The sequence below is a fragment of the Topomyia yanbarensis genome, chromosome 2 (assembly GCF_030247195.1).
Source record: "Topomyia yanbarensis strain Yona2022 chromosome 2, ASM3024719v1, whole genome shotgun sequence".
In the NCBI taxonomy this organism is placed as follows: domain Eukaryota; kingdom Metazoa; phylum Arthropoda; class Insecta; order Diptera; family Culicidae; genus Topomyia; species Topomyia yanbarensis.
Window position 1 is genome coordinate 366,581,491 of NC_080671.1, and position 27,178 is coordinate 366,608,668.

Sequence of the window (27,178 nt, forward strand, 5' to 3'; positions counted from 1 at the left end):
TTACGACATGGGAGCAGATTTCCAGCATAGAGATAAAACTATTCTTGGCTGAAATAGTGTAAAAAATGTTAGCCCGCCGGACACCACACAGATGCTTTGCTTGTTAAGGATATTTTATAAAACAAAAACTTTATGATACATGATACAAATTATTAAGATTTACAATGAAATCCTTCTAAGAAGAATTTCCGGCTACGATGTCTGCTCTTGAATTCGTGAATCAAATATTTGATATTGACACATAACACATTTTGAAAACAACTCTAATGTTCGTCGCAACATTATTATGTGAATATTATTTTTATAATTTCAATTAGATTAGACAGTCGGAGGGTAGCAAAACAAATTCAACTAAATGATAATCTCGTTCGTTTGATTTTGTAACACAGTTCGGTAAATACTATCATGTTATCCATATATAAATATTTGTATATATTTAGGCGCTTTGATAAATTTAGAATATGACGTTCAAGATAGGAGTTACGTTTCTCGAATCCTCCAACAACCTCTCAGTGCTCCTACCAATGTCGAATACATTTTTATAGGCTCGTCACATTGCTCCCTCTTCCGCTCGAAGTAGATCTCAGAACGTTAAGGTCGATTCGTGTGTTGCGACCGTTGAAATTAGTTTCTGGAGTTCCTAGTGAGTAGAATAGCGTAAATAGGGGAACGCGTAGCGTACCCCGACAGTCATAGTTTTTCTTCCGTTTCGTTCTGCTCACCCTTTTAGCAATTTATTCATCCCTTAGTAACGTAGATTTATTTTCTCACCTGTAGAAGCTTATAGAATCACTAGCGATAAAAGTTGACGCTTAGTTTTACATTTCAGTTACTCAAACCAATTATAGAATAGTCAAATTTTGAGTTGTAGTCATCCATTTCGAAAACAAAAGTTTAGTCTCTGTAACGTACGTTAATTCCCGTTTCATTACTCCCCCACCAAAAGGTCTACAAGTTGTGTTGAAATCCATCATCAAAGCTATGGCGCCGTTGCTACAGATCGGACTCTTAGTCTTGTTCGCAATCGTTATATTCGCAATTATAGGATTAGAATTTTACTCGGGTGCTTTGCACAAAAGTTGTTATAGCTTAGAAAATGCCTGTAAGTAATTCATCTGCTTGGAATGCAATTGCTCAACTGTGGCGCCTAATGAATGACCTTCTCTCGATTGCAGTGGAAATTGTTGAAGAAGGTGACATGCCGACGCCTTGCTACGACGACGACGACACGATGAACGTCGAACTGCCAGCCGGAGTGCACCTATGCAACCACAACGAGAGTGCGTGCATCGAGCAGTGGGACGGTCCCAACTATGGCATCACGAACTTCGACAACATCGGCTTCGCCATGTTGACCGTGTTCCAGTGCATCACGATGGAAGGTTGGACGTCAACCATGTACTGGGTAAGAAGACTAGCTTGGAATAGATTTGAGCAAGGTTTTTTAATATTTCAACTTTTTATCCTACAGACAAACGATGCTCTAGGCTCAACCTTTAATTGGGTATATTTTGTGCCTTTGATTATTATTGGTTCATTTTTTATGCTCAACTTAGTTCTCGGTGTCCTCAGCGGGTAAGTTTTAAACTATGCATCCGTCAATGTGTTTATTAACGGACGTTTTTATCTTTGCAGTGAATTTGCTCGAGAGCGAGAAAAGGTCGAAAATCGGCAGGAGTTTCTGAAGCTGCGTCGCCAGCAACAGCTGGAAAAAGAGCTGAACGGATTCGTCGAATGGATCTGCAAGGCGGAAGAGATTATTTTGGCCGAGGATCGCACAACCGACGAGGAACGCATGTACATAATGGAGGCTCGTAAGAAGGCAGCAGCAAAACGGAAAAAACTGAAAAACCTCGGTAAATCCAAGTCTTCCGAGACGGATGACGAAGAAGCCACCACCGAGTCCGGGGACGAAGGTATCCTTAAGAAGGAAAAGAAACCAGCCAAATCCGGATTTTGGCAGGCCGAGAAGCGCTTCCGCTATTGCATTAGGCACACTGTGAAAACGCAATGGTTCTACTGGTTCGTGATAGTGCTGGTGTTTCTGAACACCATCTGCGTGGCGGTTGAACACTACGGACAGCCACCGTGGCTGTCAATGTTTTTATGTGAGTACTCTCTTACCGCCGTGGACACGATCTATGGTCATTGGATTCATGAAAATCGCGAGCTAAGTGTTTCACTGTTCTCATTGTTCTCATTGCTCAATAGTTTATTTGCACTAAACACACTACATAAGATGGTACTTCCCGGTCGGGTCCTACCAAGCATATACTAGCAAGTGGCGCATTTCATCCTATTATCTCTGTGACGTGCAAAACTTGCATTTATTTGTTAAATGGTGCTGACATGAGCCGTGAACGCATACATACATAGTCACCAATTGAGTTTTGTGGGTCACATTCGGTAGCCAACACGCCTTGAACTTTTTCATGACATCGCTCGAATATTTGGTGTGATGTGTCAACTTGCAATCACATTCTAATCCCGTTATCAAAAAAATATATGCGACACACTCCTACAGTAACATACTATACGCACATTTTGTTTTTGCTCTGGTACTTCATCTCGTTGCAGAACCTTGACAAAGTTCGCAGCTAACTTCTAGTATTTACATCTACAATGTTCGTTCCACGATCCTCGGAAATGACCAAAAGAATTACATTTTCTTGGTCGGAACACATTCTTTTTGATAAATTTGGTTCGTTTTCATCACATTTCTTAGCCATTTTTTCGTAAGGATAAAAAGTAATAACTATCTAAACCGGCACAAAACACTCGTCACTTGTTATGAAACGTAATAAACATTATTCTATATACTAAGCAAAATTTTTTAGTGGAGAAATATTTAAGTAAAACCAAAACATGGTCTTATTTTTCTCGAAGATACTTTGGTTTAGCAAAGTGTACGGTCCGTCAGCTGCAGTGTGTCGTTTAGGTTCATCCTGTTACGAGGGAATCCATCCGGTAGAGTATGAGGCTCGGTTCGAATCTAGTTGATTGCGTTATCCGTTCCTATTTTGCAAATTTAACGGCCAAGGACAAAAAACGAAACGAACTGCATTTCGTTTATACTCCTATATGACAGCTAGCGTTCGAACAGCTGGTACCCGGTCAAACCATTCGGAATTTGATTCGAAATCCTGAATGGAGTCAGTATGGATTCCAAATCAAATACAACAACCGATTCTGAGTCGGAATCGGTTGTTGCATTTGATTTGGAATCCATAATGACTCCATTCAGAAATCCGAACCGGTTCCGGAATGAGTTTAACTGGGTACGCTTATGGACACTCCTTACTCTTTTTTCGCCCTACTCCCCCACGGAACTACGTCAAGGTATTACTTCGCGGGAAAGGGCTCATTGTACTTTTGTCGCTCCTCTTTCTTCTGCTCTATCTCGGAGCTTCACTTGATCCATGAAATGGTTCTACCTTTGAGCTTTGATTTAACTTTCGACTCTTCTCTTGCTTCTTGTCTCTATCTCTACATCCATGAGTCATTTGGCTCCCAGCTTTATCGAGATTGACTTGGATATTATCCGGCAGTGAACTACCCTACTCCGACTGAGAGTTTCCCGGTAGTGGTATTTCTCTCGATATCGGTGTTTGTCCGTGAGCCAATTAGTTCCCATTTTTGTCACGATATAGTCGGATAGTCTACGGCGGCGAATCTACTCTACTGTAGAGTTCTCCCTATACCGATGTTCGTTTCCGTGAACCATTTAGTTCCCTGCTTCGTCCCGATTTACTCGATATAGTCCCCTGCGGTGGACCTAGGCTACCCAACGGGCCATCCCGTAGGTGTTGAGATATGTGCAGCGAGTCCGGTTGGAGCGTAGCCTTCGGTTCACTGGCACCCCCACGACCCACTGCTAGCTATTCGACGCGGACTACTCGCTCCAATCCCCGTCGGTGGATTTAGCGTACTGACGAGGTACCCGGCAGGGAGTCGAGGTACGTCCGACGATTCCGGTGAAGCCTGATGTCCGGTTTACTGACGCCCCGACGACCCGAACTGGTGGTGGACCTAGTGTGTACTGACTGAATTGTGGTTTCAAGGCGGCTTTCTAGCCGATGGCGCTACTTTGTTCGTCCCTCGGCCATTTTCCATGCAACTCGGAGAGTATACTCGTAACCACTCTGTTAACAGCATTCCAGATATGTTCATGGTGGCACATCTATTCGACGATGTTGTTAACCGCCACACCAGGCATTCCCCTTCGAACTTCTTCGAACCGAGGCCGGGTAAAGGGGTAAAGGGGTGAGGAAGCATGTCCAAAATTTTTTGCTGCTAGCATTCCACGTCCTCCGTCAGAGCGATGCAGATGACGCATACCTCTTCCGACGATATTGTTCTGTACACACTCGCGACACGAACAGGCATTATGGGAAACGTGTTTCTCAAATTCGTCCGGTTCCGCTTCAGTGAGTTCGGTGCAGCAGCCCAGGCCGGTACGCCGCACCTGAGTATTGAGGATGAGACACCCGCCAGGAGACGTATCGTGCTGCATCTTGCTTCTCCAATGTTCGGCATGATCCGTGCCAAAATGCTAGTTGTCCTCGCAGCCGTCTCGCATACATAAGCGACATGGCTTTTGTAATTTAACCGATCGTCAACCATCATACCCAGGTGCCTCAGCGCACGCAGCGATGGGATTGAGTGTCCGCCGACGCTGATCACGACACGCTGGATTTTTTTATCAGCTGACCAGCACCACCTCCTTCTCCGTCTCGAGGGTCTCGCCGGTTATCATCTGCAAAGACGACGAACGCGACGACTCAGGGCAGTTGCAGTATTAGGACTCCGTTGTACATTATATTTCACAGTCGAGGGTCGAGTATGGAGCCCTGAGGTACTCCCCGTTCGTGTCGTAGACTAGTAATCGGTTCTGTAAATAACTTCTCAGAACATTGCACAAATAGTCCGGGACTCGCAGTCTGTGCAGCGCTATGACGCTATGCTGTGCGGATGGCGTCCACCGTCGAGATCACTCTCAAAACTACCTCTGCGATAGTCCGTAATCACTTGCAGCGTAGGTTGTCAGCCTGTTGAGGATGCCATTTCCAGAAGTTTACCAAGAATATCCAGTAGGTATACAGGCCGATACGATCCTGGTGGTTTCTCTGTTTTTGGCAGCAGCACCAGCGTCTGGTTTTTCCATCTACCCGGCAAATAGTCTTCGTCCAGGCATTTCTGTAGGACTATCCTGAACATGTCCGGAAAAACAAGGATCGCGATCTTCAGTGCAAAGTTGGGGATACCATCTGGTGCGTGAGTTTTCTTCGCTTTCAGCCCATTCGCCGCTATAAGGATGTCCTCGTTGGAAACTTGATTGTCACCAGCATTTCCACCGTCTACATCAACGTACGGTATAAGCGGCCATGCGGTTGGGTTGTGCTTCGAAAGAAGATCGTCCACGAATATTTTTCAGTTTGTCGGCGCACATTTCCAATGGCGTGATTGGACCCTTGATCTTGGCCAAGCATTGCTCCAGGGGTTAGCGTCTACTTCTCTGCAGAACTCATTGAGATTAAGCCGGGTTATCGACATCAGCGTTAGCCTACCTTCGTATTTTTGTACTCTTGACATATGAAGCCTTCCGTCATGTGGTTCTTTCCGCTCTCATGTGTGCAGTGCAAGCATTTCGGTTGCATTATTTGTCCCTTCTCCCCGAATTTTCTGCACTAATCGGATCTGTTCGGACGCCTACAGTTTCTTGTCTGATGGGCGAAACCCTGGCACCCGAAACACCTCTCCGGTTATTTAGTGGCTCTAGGGATCAATCGTAGCGAGCACATCAACCATCTTTGATGACTTTGAACTTACCGGTCGACATAAGCTGGTTGGCAGCAGCTGGCGATAAGCGTATCGCTGCTGTCTGTGTGACACTGCATGCTATCCTCTACCTGATTAGCATCTGCTATTTCTCCAGGTAATATTGCTCTATTAGCGCGCTCCTCACTTCGTCTTCCGTTGTGATCTCATCCAGATTCGTGCAATTGTCCACTGCTTCCTGAACTAAAGCTCTAACATTTGCTTCTCCTCCCACCGCTTCTGCCACGAGTTCGCGGCAGGTCGAGTTCTTGATCAATGATTTTTTCTTCAGCTCGAATAACCTATCGCCTTTCTGAGTACCTGGTTCTTAATACGTTTCCCCCAGCTCCTTAAGCTTGGGATCCTTTCTCACCCTTTAAGGATCGCAGCGTACGTCACGCCGTCGTTTGCTTTTGCGACTAGAACCTCACCCCTATACTCCTCCCGAACCGGCCAAGAGTCTTCTTTCTTATTTTCGTCCTTTTCTTTCTATTGTTTTCATTCTCTCTTCTGTGGTTCGCCATTCACTCTTCATTGATCGGTTGTTTCACTGTCTCCTCCTCTCCTGGTGTTTCCCTTACTCTTTTCACAGAACAGAAATATCGGTCATTATTCGGCGTCTCACAGGCTTCTGCCTTCGCTATCTTCGTGGTCTTTAGTGCCTTTTCAGCTCTCTCCAGTAACGCTGCTACGGCGGATATGATGCGAATCACTAGATCCCTGATCTGTCCATGCACATTGCCCTTGCGTTTTATGAATTCATAGAGTTCTTCGATTTTTTGGTCTTCTTGGTTAAGGCCTGATTTAGGCGCATCTAAAACCCTAGCTTTTCCTGGCTTCCTATTAGTATGTCGCGGCTCGTGCTCGGCATGGCCTCTCGGGGCTGCTCACGCTACTGCTGTTGTTTTGGCTGCATTTTTTGTTGGTCGTTTTACTGGGCCCGCGACCTCACTAGTCCACCTTTGATGAACGGGTTCACCACACTTACTTCGTTAGAATTTGTTGCCTTCTTCCATGTTTTTTGGGTTTCAACTCCAAGCCGATATCTAAGCCCGTAATAAGTAGTTTATATGATCTATATGATCCCATGGTTGCAAGCAGTGAGGTCGCATGCGAGGGTTGACGCGGTCCTTCATGGGGTTCCGCGTTCAAAGCCAAATCGGCGATATTCAGGAATGTTCGACTGAGCCTGTGGGAGGCTAAGGTGCCAGGTTTCGAAAGTAGTACCAAAGTTTTATTGGGACGGGGGGCCACCAGCACCATTAGCCTACTCGCCGCTTCGGAAAAGTGTCACTAGGGTAGTGGAATGGCGTGGCTGTCGATTTTTTTATTTATTAACAGATTAAGGCCGAAGTGGCCTGTGCCGTATACAAAAGATTCCTCCATTCCACTAGGTCCATGGCCGCGCGTCGCCAGCCACGCAGTCTGCGAAGGGTCCGGAAATCGTCTTCCACCTGGTCGATCGATCGTGCTCGCTGCGTGCCACGTCTTCTTGTACCGGTCGGATTGCAATTGAGAACCGTTTTCACCGGGCTATTGTCCGACATTCTGGCTACGTGCCCGGCCCACCGTAGTCGTCCGATTTTCGCGGTATGACAGATGGGCGGCTCCCCCAACAGCCGATGCAACTCATGGTTCATTCACCGTCTCCATGTGCCGTCTTCCATCTGCACTCCACCGTAGATGGTACGCAGCACTTTCCGTTCGAAGACACCAAGTGCGCGTTGGTCCTCCACGACCATGGTCCAGGTCTCGTGCCCGTAGAGAACTACCGGTCTAATCAGCGTCTTGTAGATGGTCAACTTCGTACGACGGCGAACTCTGTTCGACCGAAGTGTCTTGCGGAGGCCAAAGTAAGCACGATTTCCTGCCACGATGCGTCTACGAATCTCTCTGCTGGTATCATTGTCGGCGGTCACCAGTGAGCCCAAGTACACGAACTCTTCAACCACCTCGATTTCGTCGCCACCGATGCAAACTCGAAGCGTGCGGTTCTCATTCTCTTCTCGTGAACCTCTTCCTATCATGTACTTTGTCTTCGATGTGTTGATGGCAAGTCCGACGCGCTTGGCTTCTCTTTTCAGTCTGATGTAGGCTTCCTCCATCTTCTCAAAATTTCGTGCAATAATATCAACGTCATCGGCGAAGCCAAGTAGCTGAACGGACTTTGTGAAAATCGTACCACTCGTGTCGATCCCTGCTCTTCTTATTACACCTTCCAGCGCGATGTTGAATAACAGACACGAGAGACCATCACCTTGCCGTAACCCTCTGCGTGATTCGAAGGGACTCGAGAGCGTCCCTGAGACACGTACTACGCACATCACCCGATCCATCGTCGCCTTCACTAATCGCGTCAGTTTGTCCGGGAATCCGTACTCGTGCATAATCTGTCATAGCTGATCTGGATCGATAGTGTCGTATGCGGCTTTGAAGTCGATGAACAAATGATGTGTGGGCACATTGTACTCGCGGCATTTCTGCAGTACTTGACAAAGAGCGAACATCCGTGGTAGGTCGTTCGCTCATGAAACCCGCCTGGTACTGCCCCACGAACTCTCTTGCAATTGGTGATAGTCGACGGCATAGTATTTGGGAGAGTACCTTGTAGGCGGCGTTCAGCAGGGTGATTGCTCGGTAATTACAGCAATCCAGCTTGTCGCCCTTTTTGTAGATAGGACACACGACACCTTCCATCCACTCCTCCGGTAAAATCTCCTCCTCCCAAATCTTGGTAATCACCCAGTGCAGCGCTTTAGCCAGTGGCTCGCCACCGTGTTTTAGTAGTTCGCTTGGTATTTGGTCAACCCCAGCGGCTTTATTATTTTTGAGCCGGCTAATCTCCTCCTGGATTTCTTGGAGATCCGGAGCCGGTAGTGTAATGTCTTCCGCGCGTGCTCCCAGGCGCGTTACCGTGCCATCCTCGTCGTCTGCTGCATCGCCGTTCAGGTGTTCTTCGTAGTGCTGCCGCCACCTCTGGATGACCTCACACTGGTCCGTGAGAAGATTCCCGTTTGTATCTCTGCACATGTCGGCCTGTGGTACGTGGCCCGGCTGTCGATCCGTACATCAATTTTGATGAAATCCTTATTCACATCCGTGTTCTGCCGCCAGTATTATGTAATTAGGATTTTACTGGTATCGATCCTTATGTGTCGGTTGGCACTTCAGTTGAGTTCGGGTGCTTTATGCTAAAGTTTTAGATGAAACCTTAGCGGAAACGGCCCCGAGTCGCTTCGACGGAGCTGCTTTCGAATTTATATGGCTTTTACAGAAGTTTAGCAGAGCCCAACATTGCCTTGCACCACCATATCCTAGCAAGACTCCCCAACTCGAAAAAAAATTTTCGTCTCTCTATAATGAAGGTTATCTAGGACAAACCAAGAGAATACTAGAAATTCGGTTTGATTAGTTTATTGCAGAAATTCCAATTCCAATTTTTGATTTAAAGAGACTTATAAGAAATAAACACTAATAAAGAATTTCTGTGTATTGAAGTATACTAATCTTCTGCGATACACTTCACCAGTCTAGGCACCGCATCGACGAACAAAGGGCTCTGCCCAAAACAATGGTTGACCTTCACTAGCGATTTATACCTATTCACACTACGCACATCACAAAAATACGATCTGTTTCGATCAAGAGCTCGGAAACGAATGGGATCAAAACATTATTGTTTATAATCAACATTGAATTGAAGAGGTTAACAAAATTTTAATCGAAAATTTGGAAAAAGAGCACACTGCTTGATAGGTGCTCAATTCATTGTTAACGATCTAATTAGTAGGTTATCGTTACGATTTTTACACCGACCTAAATTCAGTATACTTTTGCAAAAGAACAGAACACAAAATTGACACCAATCGTGTTAATATCCATATACAATACTATCTAGAGTACCAAACATCGATACAATTATTCACTATTATTAGTAAATTCGTTCGAGAGTGTTGCCAAGAAAAAGTGTTTGGGCTTCTTTGCTAATTACCCGACAAGAAGTATCATCTATCTGTACTCGATCGTTACTGTTATCATCTTAGAGTTTCGTTTACTTGTTATTCAGTTATTTATGACATATCAATTTGACCAAGAAACCAACTTCCAATCAACAACTTCGGAGAATCTCTGCAGTCAATAAATACACTAACCGGCATTAAATAGTAGATTTCTTGAGCAAATTAAAAGCACGTTATTGTTTGGAAAGCTGTTCTAGACTATTTCTCGTAGCCAGTTCCATTAGACAACCTTCCGCCTGTTATCCAGTAAAAGCAAAACATTGCTGGAGAAACCTTCCAGTATAGAACTATGGTAGAGTTAATCTAGTTTTAGTTATGTTATGTTGTACTTAGCCCTTCCTGATAGCTATTTGCCGGAATAAAACGTGTACGATTCTTCTAGCCTTCTCAATGCCAGTCTCACCTGGAAGTAACGGAACCTCTGCAGGGAACACGCTTCCTGTCTAATTTTGTAACTCACCGTCATCTGTGTGATTGCTGTCTCAATAATCTGCCCTCTCCCCGCCCATCCTGTTGTTAGACACTAGATAGCACTTACGAATGCGGAATTCTTTCTTGTTCTAGACTACGCCGAATTTGCGTTCCTAGGCTTATTCATGTGTGAGATGTTGATCAAGATCTACGCGCTCGGACCACGCATCTACTTCGAGTCGGCCTTCAACCGGTTTGATTGCATCGTTATCGCTGGTTCAATCTTCGAGGTGGTTTGGTCCGCCTACAAAGAGGGTTCCTTCGGTATTTCCGTGCTGCGAGCCCTCCGGTTGCTGCGTATCTTCAAGGTCACCAAGTACTGGTCCTCGCTTCGTAACTTGGTTATCTCTTTGCTCAGTTCTATGCGTTCGATTATCTCGTTGCTGTTTTTGCTCTTTCTGTTCATACTGATATTCGCGCTGCTCGGAATGCAGCTGTTTGGAGGGCAGTTTATCCTCCCGGAAGGCATACCACCGACTAACTTTAACACGTTCACCATCGCACTACTCACCGTGTTCCAGATCCTTACCGGTGAGGATTGGAACGAGGTCATGTATCTCGGAATCAACTCACAGGGCGGACATAAAAGCGGGATGGTCTACTCCCTGTATTTTATCATCTTGACATTGTTCGGTAACTACACCCTGCTGAACGTATTCTTGGCTATCGCTGTCGACAATCTGGCGAACGCACAAGAACTAACCGCAGCAGAAGAGCAGCAGCAGGAACGAGACAAGGAGAAACAGCAGATGGAACTGGAGAAGGAGATGGAAGCACTGCAAAAAGCCAAAGATGGTACACCCACGACGGAGGAAGTGGAAGCGGAGAAGGAGAAAGAAGCGAAGAAGGATGAGAAGAAGGAAGAGGAGGAGGAGGAACAAACGGAAGGACCTAAACCCATGCTGCCGTATTCGTGTATGTTTGTGTTCTCATCGACCAACCCGTAAGTTGCTTAGGTTCGCTAATCTCAAGCTCAACCGTTGATTAATCGTCTCCCTCCCGACTACAGAATGCGTCGCGCGGCTCATTGGGTGGTTAATCTGCGATACTTTGACTTTTTCATCATGATCGTCATTTCACTGTCTTCGATCGCGCTGGCCGCTGAAGATCCAGTCCAGGAGAACGCACCCCGGAACTTGGTGCTTAACAACGTGGATTACGCATTTACGGGAGTCTTTGCAATCGAATTATTACTGAAGGTCATCGATTTGGGTGTTATTCTGCACCCGGGAAGCTACCTGCGCGAAATATGGAACATCATGGACGCCGCAGTAGTCGGCTGTGCGGTCGTTAGTATAGGCTTCGACATCAGCGGCAGTGACGCCGGTTCAGATCTATCCACGATCAAATCACTGCGGGTACTGCGCGTGCTGCGCCCCCTCAAAACAATCAAACGAGTTCCGAAACTGAAAGCGGTCTTCGACTGTGTCGTCGGTTCGCTGAAAAATGTCATTAACATCCTGATTGTGTACATTCTGTTTCAGTTCATCTTTGCTGTCATCGCGGTACAGCTATTCAACGGAAAGTTCTTCTACTGTACCGACGATAGCAAACACAATTTCCATGACTGCCAGTAAGTATTGATAAGGAGCTATTGGAAGGATTTTGTAATTGTCTATTTGCATCCGATAGAGGTTCGTATTTCGTTTTCGACGATGTAGACGGACTGCCACGAGCTGCCAAACGGGAATGGAGAACCCAGTACTTCAACTACGACAATGTTGCGACCGCCATGCTGACGCTGTTTGCTGTACAGACCGGTGAAGGATGGCCACAGTAAGTTATGCTTGTAAAGGTTCAAACGGAATGCTTCGTCACTGACTGGATTTACGTCAGTGACGGAGCCTTCAATTGGACCCATAAGTTATGTTCTGCACGAACTCACACTTGATTTTCGTTTCCAGAGTTCTCCAGAACTCGATGGCAGCTACCTACGAGGATGAGGGACCAATCCAAAACTTTCGCATCGAAATGTCCATCTTCTACATCGTGTACTTCGTAGTGTTTCCATTCTTCTTCGTGAACATTTTCGTTGCCTTGATTATCATCACATTCCAGGAACAGGGTGAAGCAGAATTGCAGGACGGTGAGATTGATAAGAACCAGGTATGTTATTTTACTTTTCATGTGGCAGTTTAGTTATGAACATTTCTGATCGCAACAGAAATCCTGTATCGACTTCACAATCGGTGCTAGACCGCTGGAACGATACATTCCCACCAAACATTCCGGGTTCAAGTACACCGTATGGCGAATCGTTGTATCAGCACCGTTCGAGTACTTTATCATGTCACTGATTGTGTTCAATACCCTACTGCTTATGATGAAGGTCAGTATGAGTGCCAGGGAATACGATAAGGAGAGTACCATAGCCACGTGCTGCGCATGTGTAACAAACACGTGCTTTGGATCTCGCTCTCTTCTAGTTCGAAATGATGAGTTAGTATATGTGAAATTGTTTGATTTTTTCAGTGTCACGACCAGAACAAAAAACTAGAGAACTTTATGAAGTACCTCAACATGATATTTACTGGAATGTTTAGTGTAGAAACCGTTCTCAAAATAATTGGATTTGGTGCAAGGGTATGTATGATGATAGAACAATGGAATTTATATGTTAATTTTTTGGATTGTTACAGAACTTTTTCAAAGATGCGTGGAACGTTTTCGACTTGATCACCGTAATTGGTAGTATAGTGGATGCTCTAATCTTGCTTCTTTGGGTAAGATCATCGAAAAGTATGATTTTGAGCACGATTAATGATAGTATGCTTATTTAGGAAAATTCCTTCAACGTTGGATTTTTGCGACTGTTCCGAGCTGCCCGTTTAATCAAACTACTCCGCCAAGGGGACACCATCCGCATTCTGCTGTGGACCTTCGTTCAATCTTTCAAAGCACTGCCTTATGTATGTTTGCTGATTGCAATGCTGTTCTTTATCTATGCAATCATAGGAATGCAGGTTTGTAACGTGCATTGGATTTGTTTGAGGATGAGTTTTATCAAAGTATCTCTCTCCACCATCTTAGGTGTTCGGAAATATTGAGTTAGACCCGGATACTGCCATCAGCCGTCACAACAATTTCAGATCGTTCTTGGACGGTCTGATGCTGCTGTTTAGGTAAGTTGAGTTCTTGAATTATTGCATACACATATGCAAAGACGAACAAACACTTTCAGTCTTTCTAGGGTTAGACCATTTTGTGCGGTGAACGGTTCCCCTCCAACTCTGTTCAATTTTGTTAGATAAATATAATTTTATTGTTTACAGAACTTGACGTGTATTAAACATATACAGAATGTCGATGCGGAGTTATTAAACTTTTGTCATAATTTATTAGTCTGTCTTAAAAACACATTTAACTCGCATCAGCGGAGGATTCAATGGAGGGGTTCTGGAGGTCCGGAATCGAATTTGTGTGCAATAATTTCAGGGTTCTATAACATTCCGAAAACCATTTTCACGAATGGACCATTTTCACGAATGGACCATTTACACGAATGCTATAAACCCAAATAGACCACTTCCCCGAATGTCATTAACCCGAATACCGCATGCACTTAAACATAATATAAAACCGTTTACTATTAATATAATTCCAACAAAAAGATTCCGATGTCCTGTCACAGCGTCTGGAAATTGAGCACATCATCATCATCGTCATCATAATCATCGTGGTCCGCTGTGATTTCCCGGTTGCTGTCGGCTCAAAGCAAAAGATCAAACCACCAGCTCTGTCGTCTTTGGAACAATAAAGGGCGAACACGAAATTATTGCGACACCGAAAATGTCATGCCAATTTTCTTATAATGTTTAAAATCAAACCAAAATTTTAGAGTAGTTTTATACATATATTTACTTGAAAAATCAAATGAAAAGTTAATCGATGGAGCCTTGAGTGTAAAATTGAATGCATTTTCGCTTGATGCCCTCCATCAAAGTTTTTACAGTGTCATCTGGTACCAGTTTTTCAGTTTTTTTTCCATTTTCTTAACATGTCCTTCTCGTCTTTGACTGTCTTCTTGCTCTTCCGAAGTTCCCGCTTCATCATTGCCCAGCATTGCTCCACCGGGCGCAGCTCCGGACAGTTTGACGATCCATGTCCTTTGGAACAAAATTGACAGAATTGGCCTCATACCACTCCAGGACACTTTTAGAATAGTGGCATGATGCCAAATCTGGCCAAAATAGCGGAACTTCGTCGTGCTGCTGCAAGAACGGAAAAAGGCGCTTCTCGAAGCGCTCAGATTTGTAGATCTCGCCATTTACTGAGCCCTTTGTCACGAAAGGCTCACTCTTCAGTCCGCAAGAGCAGATGGCCTGCCAAATGAGATATTTGGAGGCGAACTTCGACATTTTCTTCTTCTTAAATTTGTCGTCCACATAGAACTTGCTCTTGCCGTTGAAAAACTCCAACTCCGGAATTTGCTTAAAATCGGTTTTTGTATACGTTTCGTCGTCCATCACACAGCAGCCATATTTTGTCAACATCTTCTCGTAGAGCTTCCGTGTCCGAGTTTTAGCCGTCGATTGTTGCCGCTCATCGCGGTTTGGGAAGTTCTGTACCTTGTATGTATGTAGTCCAGCTCTCTTATTTGCATTCTGGATGTAGCTCTGCAACATGCCGATCTTTTTAGCCAAATCACGGCTTGAGACGTTGGGATTTGCTTTAATCATCCGCTTCACCTTTCCCTCCGTCTTTTTGTTCTCCGGTACCGGTTTTCTTCGAGCTCCTTTGCCGTGGTCCAACGTCAACCGCTCCTGTAACCGCTTCAACACTCTGGAGACGGTTGAATGGTGAATGTTCAACATTTTTCCCATCTGCCGGTGCGACAGGTCAGGAAATTCCAGGTTTTTGGAAAGAATTTGTTCTGGGATGATCCATAAATGACGTAGCATTTTTTGAGTGATTTTTAACGCCTCCCTCCCCCATCGTAGCATTTCGTCACAAACCTCTAAATACCCACTGGCAATTACGTAGCTTGACGGTAACTCTGCCCCCCCCCCCCCTTGTCGCCGTATTTTTTTTTTTTAAATCTATTCTATTCCCCCTTAAAAAAGCTACGTAGCATGACATGACCCCCTACCCCCCTGTCGTCACACATCATCACAAAATACAAAACTCCCCCCTCCCCCATATAATGCTACGTCATTTATGGATGATCCCTCTCTCGACTCGCGTTGGTTCACCTCCATTTTCGTTGAATCGAAAAACACGATTTCGAGTTTGACAGCATGTAAACAATACACATCAATGAGAAAGTGTGCAAAATTTGGTTGATTTTTACCCAATGGTTGAATGTGTCGCAATAATTTCGTGTTCGCCCTTTACTCGTTCGCGGCATCGACATCAGTAACCGGTTTCCAGAAACATAAGGGTTGATTCCTTCTTTCAAACATGAGTTCTTTGAATTTGTATACCAAATAGCCCTCTCAAGTAAACTGATCCTCTTGTTTGTGTGGATTACTCAAACTTAAGGGTTGATACCTTCCTTCAAACATGAGCATTTCTTTGAATCTGCATGCCAAATAAGTTCGCAAAGAAACCTGTGATCCTCTTGTTTGCCCGGATTACTTGAACATGAGGGCTAGGAACTAGTGTATTGGGTGTCAACACCTAACATAATAGAGAATTTAATGTATATTGCAACTTATGCCAAACGATCAGGCCCGTGCGCCAGAGGGGGGAGGGGGGCTGTGTTAGGGGTTCAAACCTCTCCCATGAAAATTTTGAATTACTTTTGAAAATGTCTTAACTTCCTCTGAAGGAAAAAAAATTATACTTCGAGCTGTTTTGAGACACCCATTTGAGCTCGGTCTTGCTAAAAACAAGTTTTTGAATAAACCATGTGAGGGTGGCTGTAAAGGAATGTAAGACAAGTTGGTCGGCATCACTGCGTCGTTTCACGTTTCAAGTTTCGATATCACTTACAAAGCAACAACGCGAACTTAAAGAAAATTGGACTATCACAGTCTAGAGAAATTTCACCGTAGGTGATTTCTGCACCAGCGTGATTGAGAGCTAAATGGCTCACGAAAATGAACATCGGTATAGAGAGAAATTCCGCCGCCGAGAAACTCTCAGCACCAGCTAGTAGACAAATAGGAACGAGTATCGCCAAGAATGATAAGAATCCCTGCAAAGATGGTTGTAAACAGATAAAAGTCATTATGTTCGGCAATCTCTGGGTAGGTTCAAACCTCGGACTACGATATTTGCAGCTGACATGAGCAGGCTAGTTTTACTACGAAAGGTTGGGTTGCAAGCAAGAAAGAGCATCAATGGAAAAAAAACACACACGATTAGCACAAAATAGAAAGAGCAGTCTCCATAAGGATAAGGATTGGGAGGAACAAGAGATTTAGGTTTTGTCGGTAGGCTTACTACAAACCACCACAGTAAGAAACCGACACTACCATGCGCCAGCAGGCGGTGGTGTTTGATCGAGATTCCTTCTCGATAACAGACATTGTCCCAATTTGTTGAGCCAAGTCGATACAAGACTCAGGGTTTCTATACCTTCCTCATATAAGGAACGAAAAAATGAAAACCCTACCCTTGAGAATTTCCTGCGCACGGGCCTACAAACGACCATTAGGCCAAACGACTATTATTCCAAATGACCATTATACCAAATTAACATTATGCCAAAAGCAAGCATGTGTCGCTTGCTGTTATGCCAAATGAACATTATGCCAAACAAACGTTTGCCAAATGAACTTATGCCAAACGAACTTATGCTAAATGACGTACTCCCAAGGAGATCACAGGATTGCTTGAAAAGTACCGCCGTTTGCGACGCCATAAAAATAATTTCGGGTGTCTAATGTAGCTACGTCGCTTCCCTTCTCATGCTTATGCCACATGACCATTATGCCAAATGACCGTTATGCCAAATGACCATTATTCCAATTGACTTTTTGCAAAATAACTTGTATGCCACTCGACTGTATGCTGAACGGTTTTATGCCAAATGACCTGGCACCTTTTTTTTATTTTTATGTCTTCATTTGCAAATCAAAATTGGCACCGATTTTCGAAAAAAATCGCGATTCTGCTGGTGTTTGGTTAGCCGGCACCCCGGTACGCCTCGTACTACTCAACTATTCCCCTGCAGTGGATTAAGTCTATTCCGACGGAGAGTTTGTTGTTGACACTCGCCAATAGTTACTTATTACTGGTGCTTTGGCTGGCTATTAAAGTTTAGCCGATCGTCTTTCATCACTCTCAGTTGTCTGACTTCTCGCTTTGAGCCAATGATACACTCTCCGACCGAAATCCTCGCCTTATGCACTACCTTTCGGTTTCTCATCAAACTCACTCCGGTTTTGTGGTGAACTAACGCTAGCTTCTTCTCGCACATCCAATTTTCCACAGCGTCTATCACCTCCGTGGCGAGTATTTCTACTTCTTCTAGTGATTCGATCACTAGAAGCACCAAGTTGTCCGCAAAACCGACAATCTTCACTCTTGGGGAGACGCAGCTTAAGCACTCCGTCATACATAGCATTCCAAAGAATCGGATCGAGTCTGGAACCCTGTGAAACACACTTTTTTCGGCGTCAGTGTCGTAGAGCAGTGTTCAGGTCTGAAAGTTCTCCTCAGACTCCTACAGAGGTACTCGGGAACTCTCAATCTGTGCAACGAACACTGTTGAAGGCATTGTTTACGTCCAGCATAACCACTTCGCCGTAATGGTTTCCTATTTTCGTTTGCTTCTACGCAGCCTCTATAGTCTCAGCGACCGTTCATATGGCGTCTACAGTAGAGCTACCTTTCCAGACAAACCTGTATATTAAATAGCCTTACCTCTCCTTCCGTGTATATTATAAACCGGTTAAGAAGTACTTTTTCAAACACCTTTCCGACTATCCAACAGCCACATTGGTTTGTATGCTGAAGGATCTCCAGAGGTCTCGTCTGGCTTCGACAATAACACCAGTCTTTGTCGTTTCTAGATGTCTAAGAAGTTACAATCGCCGATACACTTTTGCAACGCGATGCTAAACATATCCGAGTTTGTTAGGATTGCTGTCTTCAGAGCCACGTTGGGGATACCGTCCGTTCCTGGGGACTTCTGGCTCTCGTCCTCTCCGAGCACCTATCCGTTGGTACTGCCGCTCCTCTTATCTTCGCCTTGGCAACTCTATAAGTGCCAGGAGCCTCATTGTCTTTCTAGGAGTATTCTGCTCTCACATCACCTGGTGAAGCTCTTGATCTCTTCGGCATAGAGAAAGACACGGTTTCCATAACACTCGGCAACTTCGTCCAGGTGTTGCAATCCGGCTGTTGCTGTTGAAGATGCGGTTGCGGCTGTTGCTGCTGTTGAGGTAGCTGCTCCTGTTGGTGAAGCTACTGTTGCTGTTTCTCCTGGTCGTGTCGTTGTTGTTGCACAGATTGGGTTTGCCTAGGTGGTGACCACGTAAAACCACTTTTGGTGAAGGAATTCGACGCGCCTAGTCTGCATGTGAGGATTTATTACTCTTTCTCCATTTCATTGGAGCCCTAACTCCGGGGCGCTATCTTCATTCATTGTACGTAGTGGTTATCTACTGCTACCCGGCGTCGTCCCCGACGGCGGAGCTAGCCTCCCTCGACGGAGAGTTCCGCAACGAAAGATTGTCGCCCGAAACCGTTGATGGATGCGTTATTCTTGCTAAATGCTGTTCGGCTGAGTGCCAGTCCAGCGATTCCGTGTTGCGTTCGGTGTACGGATGCCCCGGCCTATGGCACTGCCGCTCAGTTGCTATTCAACACCACTTCTACTTTATGATCGGTTATCGACAGTTCTTCTCATACATCCAGTATTTCACAATTGGGTACTCCGGTACTCTGTGGCGAGGTTTTTCATCTCTTCTAGTGCTACCCTGACTACCTGTACTAACCGACAATACGTCCCTGGGAAGGTTCAGCTCAACATTCCATCGAACATCGTGTTCTATAGCGTCGGCCCGAGAATAGATCCAACCGTAATTGTCTTTCTTCTTTCTCCCTCATCTACATCTTAAATAAGTGTTCGGTTCTGAAAGTAGCACTTTAATATCGTGCAGACGTACTTAGGGACCCTCATGATGTGCAGTGAATGGACGATTACTTCCCAGTTAGCACTGTTGAACGCATTTCTCGCGTCTAAAATGGCCACCGTGCATCAGCGATTTCCCCTATCTATTTTTCCTGTACTATCTCCGCAGCATCCACTACCGTTCGTATCACATTCTCTGTATACCTGACTTTCCGGAAGCCAAACTGCGAATGGGCATTAGACCGTATGGACACTAAACCGAATGGACATTAGGCCTGTGGACAAAAAACCGATGAATTCAAGTAACCATTTTCAATTTCAGATGTGCAACGGGAGAGTCATGGCCAAACATCATGCTAGCATGCCTGAAAGGGCGACCCTGTGATCCTCGAGCGAATAAGCCAAACGAGACTTGCGGATCGACACTCGCCTACGGATACTTTGTATCCTTCATTTTCTTTTGTTCTTTCTTGGTAAAAAATTCTCGAATCCGCATTTACGAATCCAATCTAATACGTGGTATATTTAGATGTTGAATCTGTTCGTAGCTGTCATCATGGACAATTTCGACTATCTGACGCGGGATTCCAGTATTCTGGGTGCCCATCATCTGGATGAGTTTGTGAGGATATGGGCCGAGTATGATCCGTCGGCTTCGTAAGTTACTGAGAAAACAGTTCTATTATTACTACCAACTATTGCATCAACGTTTTAGAGGAAAACTGCATTTTACTGAGATGTTCGACATGTTGAAGAACATGGCTCCCCCGCTGGGCTTCGGACACAAATGTCCGAACCGGCTGGCTTACAAGAAGTTGATACGTATGAACATGCCTGTAGACGAGGAAGGGCGGGTGAGTTTCACGACGACGTTATTCGCGTTGATTCGAGAAAACCTTAGCATCAAGATGCGACCTGGTAAGTTTCCAATCCAATAATGTTCATTCCTACTATATAACTAATGACGCAACCATGTCTCAACAGCCGAAGAAATGGACCAAGCCGACAGTGAACTGCGGAAGACGATCAATCAGATTTGGCCGATACAGGCGAAGAAGATGATCGATCTGTTGGTACCTCCGAAGGATGTCCTGAACACAGGGAAGATGACGGTTGGAAAGCTTTACGCCGGGATCCTGCTGCTAGAGACTTGGCGAAACAACAAGTGTATACAGCTGGAGTGCGATGCACCAGATTTGCAGGACCGCAAGAGCCACGAGATTCAGGAAGCTTACATCGACGACGGGCACCTGCATCCACCGCACGATCATCGAAACGGACATCGAAGGTCACCTAGTATACAGTATGATTTCTACTTTTCAGAGAAGCTGCGAGAATCCGGTATAGTACACATTTCGATAACTTGCTTTATGTTTCTGTTTTCATAGACGTGGTTCTGCGCTGGAACGATCGCCTAGCCCGCGACATCTGCATCACGATATTGGATTTTCGGAGACAGTGTCCAATGTGGTGGAGATTGCACGTAGGGATCACATTATTGGTAGGCACCACTATGGGCGCTATAGATTCGATAGAGGTATTGTTTTGCATTTGCACCTTTCACAAACTCCATTTCCCCTCAGTGACTATATTTATTTTCCTGATTGAAGTCACGAAATCGGCTGCGATTTCGGAACCCACTTCGTGTCGTTTGAAGCTGCAAACGATTATTCGTTTTCAAATGGTTCGGACAAGGTTTGAAACGGTATCAGGAATTAAATAACAACCAGTTGTCCTTACATCATTCATTCTAAAGCTAAACTTGACGCATGATATGCCGTTGCCGGTTTGTGGCGTTACGAAAATGGTGTCCAGTTCGCGGATTGCTTTAGTCTGAGCAATGTGATGAAACGTGTTTATTGTTCGATCTGCTGCGCATGAAACAGAAAGCGTTTGATCAAATATATCGGTGCACACAGACTAAGCAATTCACGAGTAAATTCATAATCGAACACCATCGCCCAAAAGCTAGTCCGACCCCATAGTTTGTAGCGATTTCAAGTTGTGCGTGTTCGTATAGTTTATCACCAGCATGCTCTGTAGCTACACACAAAATAAATAGCAGTTCACGGTGCCCATTTTCAAAATTAGCGCAATTTTTCCTATATGTATGTTCAAGTTGCTCATGCTCAACTAGCGCGCATGAACCTCGTACTGCGTGTAAATGGCGTACCTAGGCGCCTGTTTTGTACCAGACAGCGCTAGTCTTATTAGTCAAGAAAATGAATATAGATACGTACACAGTACACACACAATGTACAGAAATTTGAAATTTTGAAAACATAAAGGTTCCTGGTCCGTAGCCACCAGCCCGGCACGTTCACCATCACCGACGAGGCTGGACACGCAGATTAGCGCACACCATCGGCACAACCGCAGGATACACCCGTACGGAACAACAAGTCTGTGTCAACGATCACGGTCGCCAAGCCCAGCCCGTTTGCAAGAACTGCGAGAACGGGAGCGTGAACGGTTCAGGGAGGAAGTTTGTAAGTTTTTAACAGAGCTGAAATTTACACCATCAGAGTCTAATGAAACGTTTTTGCAGTGTCTCGCCCGTACATTCAGCACACTTATCCAGTATTACAATCACATAGAGATTTCGGAAGAAGACTGCCACCAAGACCAATTAAACCAACAACGTTACAATTAAAGTCAACTAACATTAATTTCCCGCGGTTAAACACTAGTCCTACGCATGTAAGTACCTACATACCATCCCTGGAAGACAGCAATAAAAAAGCAAACTTCACTCCCATTTTAGCAGAGCCTCCATCTATCGCTAAACACTCACTCGTTGCCATACGGTGTTCATTCATTGCCCAATTCGCGTGGCGAAATTTCGCGCGATCCTCGTATCTACCATCACACGGAAAGCGAGCGGGATCGGGAGCGGGAAAGGCTGCGTGAACGGGAACGGGACTACGGCTCGCGGTACGTATTCCGAGACACGGAACGGGAGCTGTTCGAGATTGAGCGAGAACTGGAGCGGGCACGGGACTCCGCCCGGGATACGGATTACGAGAGGTAAGTGCTGGGCTGTTGACGGTCCGAGATTCGAAAGCGTCACTTCAAGTTGTTGTGAAGATATAAAAGTGTGTGCACGTGAGAGCCTCGTAACCTTATTAAGGGTAAATAATTTAGCTTAGTCGTAACATTAAATGACTTGTTGCAAGAGAGATCAGCCTCGAGCTGTTATCGTCAAGTATTCACACGGGGTGGAAACCCGATTGCATAAGCGTCGCATATAACTCGCATGAATCCACTAATTGTGGATTGGACAAGTTATATTCGTTATATTTACTATCTTGAGCGCATCTCTTGACGATTCGGGAAACCTCTATCAAAGAACGTTGAGCTCATACAAGTTCTAGCGAGGGCCGAGCTTTTTATATAGTTGGACTCACGACTCACTTTCGTGCCTAAACACTTCTTACTCTTTTTTCGCCCTTAATACCCATATATACCAAAATATCATATCAAAGTGTTATTATTGTTTATTGGGGCTTTAACCTCCTGGTCATTCGCCCGGGTAGAAATGTATTTATAATTCATTAATTTCATTGTTTTGAATCTTGATTGGAATCTTGAGTTGTAGGATATGGTGGTATCTTGTTGAGCCGCGGAAAACCCTCCCATCATCCGGTCCGGATGTGGCGAGGGGCCCGCTATTGATGATAGGTTCATTTATTAAATTTTGTTTAATTGTTTCGTATCTTGATTAGTATTTTGAAGAAGAATGGTGGTTTCTTGATGAGCCGCGCAAAACCCTCCCATCATCCAGTCCGGATGTGGCGAGGGGCCCGTAGTTGATGATGATGAATTTTGATGTCCAGGAAAATTGTTTGATTATTATATGTTGTCGAATAAGTTAGCATCCTTGATGAAATTGAGCATAATTTCCTCTCTTACTGGATCATTTGAAAGAGCATCGCGTATGGAAAGGGGAAGGTCGTGTCTTGAACGGAGTTCTTGAAGCTCCAAGCAGTTCATCAGGATATGTTCAACGGTTTTACGAGAGTTACACGAAGCACAAATAGGTGGTGGGACATTTGAGATTGTGTTTGTGTGAAGTTTTTGTGTGTCCAACTCGTAAACGGGAGAGTATTTTTTGTTCCTTCCAATCTGGGCGATCGATCCATTTAACGAGGAAGCCTTTTATCTTCTGGAGGTGGCCATGAGATGCTTGCCAGTGGGAAAGGAAGTGATTGTTGAGGGTCTCCTTAAAATGGCGAATGATATCCACAGCTGGTATTTCTTTAGTAAGGGTTCTTCTGGATTTCCGACCTCGAGCTGCCAGAGAGTCAGCCTCCGCGTTACCAGAGATGCCACAATGTCCAGGAATCCAACATAATGTGGTAAGAGGGTCCGATTCATTTTCAATGGCCTGGAGAAAAGGATGACGGGATTGGCCATTTTCGAGAGCTCGAAGAACCGAGAGTGAATCCGTAAAGATAACGGTAGCAGTTTTTTCAGATTTTTGAGCTAGGGCCAGGGCAATTGCAGCTGCTTCAGCGGAGAATACGGAGCATTCTGGTGGAAGACGGAGGGCTGAGCTGGTTTCATTGCTGCTGACTCCAACTCCAACTTCGTTGTCTTTTTTAGAACCGTCTGTGAAGAAGCGGGTATGTCTGGAGAAGCGTCGTTGAATAAGTTGGCTATATGCTGAACGTGCGGTCTCGGGGGCTGTTCCAGCCCGAATTGATTGGGCCAGGGAAGTATTGATGTTAGGGGGACGGGAATTCCAAGGACGGGGCCAAATCCGATGGAGACGGGCAAGTGGAGGAAGTTCAGTTCCGGTAAAGTTTGAATAGATTTCTTTGGCTGTTTTTAATGTTGCGGAATCGTCGTCTCCGAATGTACGTTCAAGAATATTAAGGGCACGCCGAAGGGTTACGAGGGCAATGTTCCAACGAAACGGTAACACGCCGGCTTCAACGCAGGCACTTTCGGCGGGTGTGCTGGGTAAGAGTTTGGAAGCTGTTCGGATGGATCCATGGTAGAGTGGGGCGAATATCTGGATGATTCCTTGGGTATTTCCTCCAGTTATTTCGATCCCATAGTAAATACGGCTGTGAATCAGTGCTTCGCTGATTAGAAGAGCAGTGTTTCTGTTGCATTTCGGGTGTCTAGAACAGATGGTTTGCACCAGACGTTTGCGGTTGTCACATTCTCTTTTGATTCTCCGGAAGTGGGGGATGAAGGTGGCTTTTCGGTCCAATGTTATTCCAAGAATGTTTGGTTCCTTTTTGTATGCAATCGGCGTATCTGCGATCCGAATCGGTCGATCGGTGGTGCGGTGAAAGGAGGAACAAATGTGTGTGTAGAAACTTTTAGATGTAGATAATTTGAATCCCACGGAGGTGGCCCATTTTAGTATAGCGTAAACAGCAGTTTGAAGCTTGATGCGAGTTCTTCCTTTGGTTTGTCCTAGAACTACTACAACGATGTCGTCAGCGTATACTAATATGAACACACCTTTGGGAAGGGAAGCAAAGATGGAATTCACACTGATGAGAAAAAGTGTAACAGCCAAAACAGATCCTTGAGGAACACCATTCTCCTCGGTGTATATACTCGATTCACTTCCGCCAATTCCAACTCGAAATTTTCGATTCTCGAGAAAACGTTGAATAAAGAATCCAAGATTGCCTCGTATTTCCCAGAGATCGAGTTGTCTGAGGATTCCTTCGCGCCAAACGGTATTATATGCTTTATCAATGTCGAGAGCGCATATATCAGTATGGAGATTGTCCTTTTTAGCCTTTTCAAGAATTTCTCCAAGGGAAGCAAGGTAAGTTCCGGTACCCTTTCCTTTCCGGAAGGCGTGTTGTCGGTTGTCAAGTAGTTGGCGTTGTTCTAGGATGGTGATTAGTCTACTGTTAACCATGTGTTCGAAAGTTTCGGATATGCATGGTAGAAGGCTTATGGGTCGGAAATCCTTTGCTGATCTTGTTCCTTGAGTTTTTTTGGGAATTGGTATGATTAATGCCATTTGCCACGAGTCGGGGACAGGTTCACCGTTCTAGATTTGATCGTAGCATTGCAGTATGGTTTTTTTTCCGGATGGTGGTAGTTTTCTAAGAAGAGGGTAGCCGATGTTGTCTAATCCGGTAGCTTTTCCCTGTCCTGGACTGAAAGCGTAAGTGAGTTCGGGGCCGGAAAAGGGTTTGTTCCATTTGGATCGGGAATCAGGGAAAAATGTAATTGGGTTAGCTTCCATCATGGTTTTTTTGAACAGGAACTCAGGAGGAAAAGAAGCAGTTGAAGAGAGGGAAGAAAAAAATCTCCCGAGTTCTTCAGCAATCTCACAGGGATCAAGGCTAGTAACTCCACCGATATCAAGCGAAAAGCCAGTATTTCTTCTTTTACCGCTGAGGGCGTTCACTCGTCGCCATATTTCTTCAGAAGAAGAGTCGGGATGAATTCCATCGAGAAATTCGTTCCAGCTGGTGGATTTGGCCAAAGTAATAGCTTTTCGGGCTTCGTTGCGTAGTTGTCGAAATTGATTGGATCTGGAAGTCCAAAATGGACTGTTGGTTGGAGTTTTCCGGAGGATACGAAGAGCTCGTCGGCGGTTTTTAATAGCAGTAGCAACTTCTGTACACCACCAATGAACTGATCTTCGGCGAGGAATTCCATTGGTTCTGGGTATGCTGGTTTCGGCTGCAAGGTGAATGATGTCAGCAAGCTCATCAGGAGTGTATGGTTTTTGTGGGTCGAAAAGGTTGGAGGAGGTTTCCTCGAAAAGTGTCCAATCAGCGTTGTTGTAGATCCATCGACGCCGACGGGTGGTAGTGGGGGGAGTTGTCCTGTGAGTGATGAGAATTGGGTAGTTGTCACTGCTGCAGGGATCGGTGAGAACGGACCAGAGGCAATCGGTTGCTAATGGATTTGAGCAAAAAGATAGATCAATCTGGGACGATGTAGAGCCTCTGGTAAACGTTGTGCTTCCGTCATTTAGAATGATTGCTCCGTTGTTTTCAATGATTTTCAAGATGTCATTCCCACGACGATTGCATCGCCGTGATCCCCACGCAGAATGATGTGCATTAAAATCGCCCATTATGAGAAAAGGAGTTGGGAGTTGCCGAATCAGGTTGTCGAGTTTTTTACCGATTTCTTGAACCTTTTGTGGTATGTAGATGGAAACAACGGTGCAGGGAGTGGGGACTTTGATTCTTTTTGCGATCGCAAGGAGCGGTGTGTCAAGGCGTATTTCTTCTCCAGGTATGTCAGAACGTATGGCAAGACCGATAGTCTGAAATATGTTTCCACCGGTCAGGAGATCCCATGTATAATGGCTTCAAAACCAGCGAGAGATGTCAAGATCAACGGGAATTTGAGTTTCTTGGATGGCGAGAACGATGGGATTATGATGAGCGATGATATTCTGTAGATCCCCAAGGTTTCGTCGAAGACCATTGGTGTTCCATTGGAGGGCAAGTGAACTTCGAGTATTATTGTTGTGAGTATCGGAATTGGACACAGATACCGATGGGGAGCTGAATCGACGGTAGTTGAATCTGGGTGTAATGGAATTTTGTTGATCCGGTATTCCACGTTGGTTTGGGATGTCTGCAGAGGATGTGGAGCAGTATAACTGTTCGTGGTTTGGAGAGCTTGGGTTGGAACTTACCCGGGAGGGAGTCGGGCCCCCTGCACTAGCAGCCGCCAGAAGATCATCGGAAGATATCGGTACTTCTGCGGACAGGGCCAGTGCAGGGGATAGGCTTTTTTGTAGAAATTTAGTTTCAGGATTGCATCCACTGGTGAGATTGATTTTGTTGGATGGACTAGCGTAGTGCCCTTCCAGTGACCGTGGTAGGTATGGCAAGGGGTCCGC

General features: G+C 45.2%; 1 protein-coding gene across 2 annotated transcripts in view; it reads left to right on the plus strand.

Moving 5' to 3' along the window:
* LOC131684447 (voltage-dependent calcium channel type A subunit alpha-1-like) overlaps positions 1-27,178 on the plus strand; it is a 196,224-nt gene that overhangs the window by 144,369 nt on the left and 24,677 nt on the right. The window contains exons 4-25 of one of the 2 annotated variants that reach the window (XM_058967339.1): positions 546-643; positions 947-1,102; positions 1,176-1,405; positions 1,472-1,575; positions 1,636-2,108; positions 10,401-11,250; positions 11,317-11,880; positions 11,940-12,083; positions 12,212-12,413; positions 12,472-12,636; positions 12,780-12,890; positions 12,947-13,030; positions 13,088-13,270; positions 13,338-13,429; positions 19,655-19,805; positions 19,862-19,989; positions 20,048-20,250; positions 20,317-20,635; positions 20,721-20,869; positions 21,621-21,821; positions 21,881-22,032; positions 22,100-22,359. In XM_058967339.1, coding sequence (XP_058823322.1) covers positions 546-643; positions 947-1,102; positions 1,176-1,405; positions 1,472-1,575; positions 1,636-2,108; positions 10,401-11,250; positions 11,317-11,880; positions 11,940-12,083; positions 12,212-12,413; positions 12,472-12,636; positions 12,780-12,890; positions 12,947-13,030; positions 13,088-13,270; positions 13,338-13,429; positions 19,655-19,805; positions 19,862-19,989; positions 20,048-20,250; positions 20,317-20,635; positions 20,721-20,869; positions 21,621-21,821; positions 21,881-22,032; positions 22,100-22,359 — 5,019 coding nt within the window. Of the gene's footprint in view, positions 1-545; positions 644-946; positions 1,103-1,175; positions 1,406-1,471; positions 1,576-1,635; positions 2,109-10,400; positions 11,251-11,316; positions 11,881-11,939; positions 12,084-12,211; positions 12,414-12,471; positions 12,637-12,779; positions 12,891-12,946; positions 13,031-13,087; positions 13,271-13,337; positions 13,430-19,654; positions 19,806-19,861; positions 19,990-20,047; positions 20,251-20,316; positions 20,636-20,720; positions 20,870-21,620; positions 21,822-21,880; positions 22,033-22,096; positions 22,360-27,178 lie in introns of both variants that reach the window. The other variant, XM_058967338.1, reaches the window with a different exon arrangement.